Source organism: Myotis lucifugus, unplaced genomic scaffold (genome assembly GCF_000147115.1).
Source record: "Myotis lucifugus unplaced genomic scaffold, Myoluc2.0 scaffold_10106, whole genome shotgun sequence".
Lineage (NCBI taxonomy): Eukaryota > Metazoa > Chordata > Mammalia > Chiroptera > Vespertilionidae > Myotis > Myotis lucifugus.
The window spans coordinates 1-5939 of NW_005881154.1; the positions used below are offsets into that span (position 1 = coordinate 1).

Genomic DNA, 5939 nt, shown 5'->3' on the forward strand with positions numbered 1-5939 from the left:
GCCTTGGGAAGCGCCAAGGCCGAGGGCGTGGAAACTCACAGGCATGCAGTTTGTTACTGCAGATCTTCACATGACTATAGGTAGCTTATGAAAGGGGAAGACAAGCTTGCCAATCAGAAAGTGAGGCTGGACTAGAAATGTCATCCTCATTCGCAGCATGACGAGGGAGCAGTCTACACAGAGATGCTAATTGGGACAATTATGCAGGTTACCTTCACAACGCGATCCGTCCCACAGGTCACCATCAGTCCCCTGGCAACATCCATGGACATGTGGGAGATGTTATGTTTTCCTTCATGAAAGGTTGCTAGAGAAGTCCGACTAACAAAGAGAAACGGGACCATTTAGAAGTCACCTAACTGTACCTAGAGCTGAGGGACACGTTTTCTTAGCAACAGAAAGGAAATACAGCTGCTCTTGAACAACATGGGTGTGATGCACAGGTCCACTAATATGCAAATTTTTTTCAATAAATACGTACAGTACTATAATGTATTTTCTCTTCCCTACAATTTTCTTAATAGCATTTTCTTTTCTCTAGCTTACTTTGTTGTAAGAATACAGTATATAATACATATAACTTACAAAATATGTGTTAAACAACTGTTTATGTTATTAGTAAGGCTTCTGGTCAACGGAAAGCTACCAGTAGTTAAGTTTTTGAGGGAGTCAAAAGTTATTTGTGGATTTTCAATTGCCAGGGGTTCAGCACCCCAAATCCCCACACTGTTCAAGAGTCACTGTACTTATAGAGCCTTTCACGTAGAAGAGAAACTGCCTGCATGAGATCACACAGTGTGGGCACGAGACAGCTGCAGGCTCCCAGACCTCTCTGCTGCCCAGGGAGTAGCACTCACCGACCAATGGTGCCCACTGGCTTTCCAACTCGGGCCTCTGCCAAGGTTTGCCCATCTACTACTTTCAAAGAAGACTCAACAGGAAGGGAACGAAAATGATGGTTCTGCCCTAGTGGAACTGCCTGAGTCAGGACAGAATGGGGAACAGACAGAAATGTCTGAACATAAATAGTTAAGAACTGATTTCTAGGTCAGATCTTGGTGGGGAAAAAAACCATTGGTCTCTAGAATTTTCCCAGTAATTAAATTTCCACGCACAGGTGAGCAAAGATGAGAGCATTCAATGCTTTTGGAGAGAACCAGCTGGCCACTGCGTCAGTGTGCACAGCACCCTGAGTGCTGGGGGCTCAAGACTGGGCTGGTCCTAGCAACATCATTTCTCGCAGTTTTGGGGAGAAATCTGTCTGATGTCGTAAAGCTAGAATAGGATCCTCTCTTTAGACATCACCTATGAAACTGGGAGACACAAACATGAGGGCAGGAGTACATCTATGTCACTTCCTGTTTCAGGCGCACAGTAAGATTGAGACACGCAAACACTCACTCCTCATCCTTGATGGAGTCATAGCAGGAGTCACACATGCGGACCTGGAACTCGAAGCCCATGACGGGGTAGCTTGAGCGCTTGCTGCTGCACTTCCCACAGACGGCCTGCCCGCACTTCCTGCAGTGGTGCTTCAGGAGGGAAAGGAGGAGTTTCACTTTTGCTTTAATGCACAGGGTTTCCCTTCAGAGCAGGGGAATGGATCGAAGTGGGGAAATCTTGCCTTGACTTATAAACATTCCAAGTTAATGTAGCAGTTAACAGCCAAAAGGTGGACAATTGCACTATTTGACAAGGATTTCCAAACAACCTTACTATATCGGTAAGATACTGCTTTTTGTTCATTCATCTTGTGTCTCGATGTCAAGAAATATTAAAACCAAGTTCAAGTCCACTTAGCAGCTCAACTGATTAGAGAGTTCAGGAAGGAGAAATCTATTTCTATGTCAAAGGAAAGTCAAGAAATAAGGTTTTAAATTTAATATGCCCTCATTAAGAAACCAACATGCATAATCAGATGTTTTACTATCTCTTTTAGTCTTTCAACTGTGACTCTGGAAAGAAAGCTTCAAGAACATTCCAAAATAGTCCAGTTATTATTACTGATTCGGACATACTTTTTTATACTGAAAGACCTGTTCATTTCCTCTGCTGTTAGCTGTTAATCATAAAAGTAAAATTAATCTCTTCATGTTTCCTTTAGAAGTAGGGACTTCTTCACCCATCAGCTACATTGCACTAGTTTCCACGAGACACGCATTGTTAGAAATAGCTAATGAAACAATTCAGGTACCATTTTCAGAGCATTAGAAAGTTTTAAGTGCTAAAATAATTCCTGCATTGCCTGACAGTCTCATATTAGACCTTGCAGGAGTACAATTTTGTAAGTAAAATCCAAGAAAGTTTATTACCCCACACAAGTTTTAGGCCAATCCTTCATAGAGGTGTAACCAGTAATAAAATGAGTACAATCAGCATTCCTTTTCACTTACTTGCACAAATTCATATTAAACCTGAGTGAGTGGCTACCTTCAAGTCTGCCATATATATATTTGTAGAACTTTAGTATCTGTGCATACCTAGTGAGAAGAACATCTTTGAAATCTATAGGCTACTTTTAATTTAAAAAATAAAAATTGTACTTGAAAGATGCTTAAAAATATTACACATGCTTACTAAAAATATTCCAGGTAGATTTATGTGGAACAATTTAGGAATAATCTAACATTATTAGAGCCACAGTATTCCAGTGAGGGCTAAATTGTTACTTTTTATCAGTTTGTGAAAGCATGAGGCTTGTATGCCCTAATTCATTCTAATTTGGTGCTCGGCTAGTATGAAACAGTGACCTTAACAACAGTCCCAAAGGGAAAGATCTGTATCTATTTACCAGCAGGCTTGGGTTTTCTATGCATCCCCTTCTTCCAGTGCAGGACCAGCCATGGACATTTAGGGGACAATCTCCAGTGCAGGACCAGCCATGGACAGTTAGGGGACAGTGTCCAGTGCAGGACCAGCCATGGTACAGTGTCCAGTGCAGGGCCAGCCATGGGACAGTTAGGGGACCGTCTCCAGTGCAGGACCAGCCATGGGACAGTTAGGGGACAGTGTCCAGTGCAGGACCAGCCATGGACAGTTAGGGGACAGTCTCCAGTGCAGGACCAGCCATGGACAGTTAGGGGACAGTGTCCAGTGCAGGACCAGCCATGGACAGTTAGGGGACAGTGTCCAGTGCAGGACCAGCCATGGACAGTTAGGGGACAGTCTCCAGTGCAGGACCAGCCATGGACAGTTAGGGGACAGTGTCCAGTGCAGGACCAGCCATGGTACAGTGTCCAGTGCAGGGCCAGCCATGGGACAGTTAGGGGACCGTCTCCAGTGCAGGACCAGCCATGGGACAGTTAGGGGACAGTGTCCAGTGCAGGACCAGCCATGGACAGTTAGGGGACCGTCTCCAGTGCAGGACCAGCCATGGGACAGTTAGGGGACAGTGTCTAGTGCAGGACCAGCCATGGGACAGTTAGGGGACAGTGTCCAGTGTAGGACCAGCCGTGTGACAGTTAGGGGCCCGTCTCCAGTGCAGGACCAGCCATGGACAGTTAGGGGACCGTCTCCAGTGCAGGACCAGCCATGGGACAGTTAGGGGACAGTGTCCAGTGTAGGACCAGCCATGGGACAGTTAGGGGACAGTGTCCAGTGTAGGATCAGCCATGGGACAGTTAGGGGACCGTCTCCAGTGCAGGACCAGCCATGGGACAGTTAGGGGACAGTGTCCAGTGCAGGACCAGCCATGGGACAGTTAGGGGATAGTCTCCAGTGCAGGGCCAGCCATGGGACAGTTAGGGGACCGTCTCCAGTGCAGGGCCAGCCATGGCATAGTCTCACTGGCCCGAGGAAAGGTCTTGCTCATTATCACCAGAGAGTGGTCATATAAAAAAAAAAGTATGAATTAACAGCACTTCTGGAGAAGAAGTGTGATTCCGAACAAAATAAGAATTACACAAGTGACAGAATGCACGATTAACCCGGTGGTGACTCAAAGTTGGTTACGTACCTGTCTCAACCCCAGTGTCTTTGTGTCCCACATCTGCTTTATGTTCCAGAAAAAGGGCTGCTCACATTTCTGGCAAGAATCACTTTCTAACCACTGAGGAGCCTGGGCGGAGAGAGAGAGCCAACGTCAGCGTGGCCGCATGTTTACACTGGCTTTTCAGAAATTCAAACGATAGTTCTAAACATGGTTGAGGTTAGCATTTTTAAAAATTCTCAGTATTTTGTAGCTATTGCCATACTCACTACTATGTGTGTGTTCTGAGTAATCGTTATCATTTTAGTAATGTTTACAGAATTGTTCAACTTTCAACCTATAGATATGAGGAAATTATTCAATTCTCCTTTGAACTCTTAGAGTTGTCTTTGTATATTTCTTTTGTTATGCCAAATTTGTTTGAAATTATTTAACCAGTTGAGCAAAAACCCCTTTTTACAGAATCTGGCAAACAACCACTTGGGGCAGCTGGTGGGACCACAAGGTGCCTAACAGGGGAATCCCTCTCGCTGGGCCACCAGGTCAGACAGATTTTCCACCCCCTGCCCCCCAGCTTTGCCCGCTTCCTCCTCTAACCTCTTCTCTGCTAACGTCCATGTTCCACACAGCAATCCCACCATCCGAGGAACAGGAGACGAGCTGCCTCGTGAGCTGAAGGTAACACAGCGACTGCACCCGGTCACTGTGGATGATACACACCAGCACTGGTCTCAGTATGGGAAAGACAGTCTCCATGGAGGCACAACTCTCTCCCCTGTTGGAATCAGCCCTTGGCCTTTATCACTCACTCTGTGGGGTGGGAATATGGATTCTGGTGTAAACTACCTGGCATTCTCTAACTTCCTATAAGAATAATAGTTTCTACAAAACAAACACTACTTTCAAGTTAGTCTTTAAGAACTGCAGGTCAGAGATGATGACTACAGTTTTCTGGACCAATCACCATGATTTCCTTGTCAGGTACACACGGTTTACCTCCTTGTTCAGAAACAAAGAACAAAGGAGGTGTAACTGCCTTGCCTGAACCCAACCATAACAAGTGGTCACACACTACAGAGATTACTGGTACACTCATGCTCACAGGTGCACACATACACATGCTCACAGTGCATACACATGTTCACACATGCACACACACACACATGCTCACAGTGCTTACACATGTTCACACATGCACACATACACATGCTCACAGTGCATACACATGTTCACACATGCACACACACATACACATGCTCACAGTGCATACACATGTTCACACATGCACACACACACACATGCATACACACATTCACACATGTACACAAGCAGATACCGTGGAGACTCTGGGGAACAATCTCCTGGCCTGTAGGCTTGAATGGAGAATGTTTCCGTGGCTACTTTTCGGCTTGACTCTGGTTATGGTGAACGGTGACAACCTAGCCAACAAAGGGGAAAGGTTCCTTTTCCTTTCAAGACTAGATGGCAAGAGCCTGAGTATTACACCGTCATAGCAATGGCCATACGCCTACATGAAACCACATGTTCCTTCTTAATGAAATACATTTTATAATTTAAGAAAATGAGTTAGGCATCCGATTGGAGAATGGCTTAGTATCACATTACACACACGTCCATGGTCAAAGTCCACGCCTGGGCTCCAGGCCTGAGCAGCTTATTTCAACAGGGTGACTCGCTGGGAGAGACACGTGGGAAGTGCCCTTTGGACCAAGGAGGAAGAAAACCCTCTGCTCTCAGAACACCAGACACTCAGGACTATCAGAAAAGCATTTAAAAGTGGACCCCGTCAGCCCTATCAAATGGCCGTTTTGGAAACACAGTTTCCCCTGTTGTCCCCAAACTCGGGCTCTCTCCCCACCCCCAGAACAGTCACGCACTGGTGGCCCTGGAGCAGGAGCGTGCGGCCCTTCCTTCCTCCGATGTCCCACATGATGATGCTGTTGTCAGAGGCTCCAGAGAAGAGTAACCGCTGGATGGGGTCCCACCAGAG

The 5939-nt window shown here is 46.0% G+C and overlaps 1 protein-coding gene across 1 annotated transcript; it reads right to left on the reverse strand.

Annotated features, from left to right (window-relative positions):
• Positions 1 to 158: 158 nt before the first annotated feature.
• On the reverse strand, positions 159 to 5933 carry LOC102429403 (WD repeat and FYVE domain-containing protein 1). The gene is made up of 5 exons (XM_006109457.3): positions 5827 to 5933; positions 4526 to 4631; positions 3956 to 4057; positions 1402 to 1532; positions 159 to 321 (listed from the first exon to the last, which is right to left on the reverse strand). The coding sequence occupies exons 1-5, from the start codon at positions 5877 to 5879 to the stop codon at positions 174 to 176; spliced, it is 540 nt and encodes a 179-aa protein (XP_006109519.2). The 5' UTR covers positions 5880 to 5933; the 3' UTR covers positions 159 to 173.
• Between the last annotated feature and the right edge of the window lie 6 nt (positions 5934 to 5939).

What these genes read in the sequence shown, in the direction of transcription:
- LOC102429403 (XM_006109457.3), bottom strand. Translation starts at nt 5,879, where the DNA reads ATGTGGGACATCGGAGGAAGGAAGGGCCGCACGCTCCTGCTCCAGGGC. An exon ending in CTCCTGCTCCAGGGCCACCA is followed by an intron (nt 4,632 to 5,826) that starts GTGCGTGACTGT and finishes TATCATCCACAG; the next exon opens with TGACCGGGTGCAGTCGCTGT. An exon ending in TGGACGTTAGCAGAGAAGAG is followed by an intron (nt 4,058 to 4,525) that starts GTTAGAGGAGGA and finishes CTCTCCGCCCAG; the next exon opens with GCTCCTCAGTGGTTAGAAAG.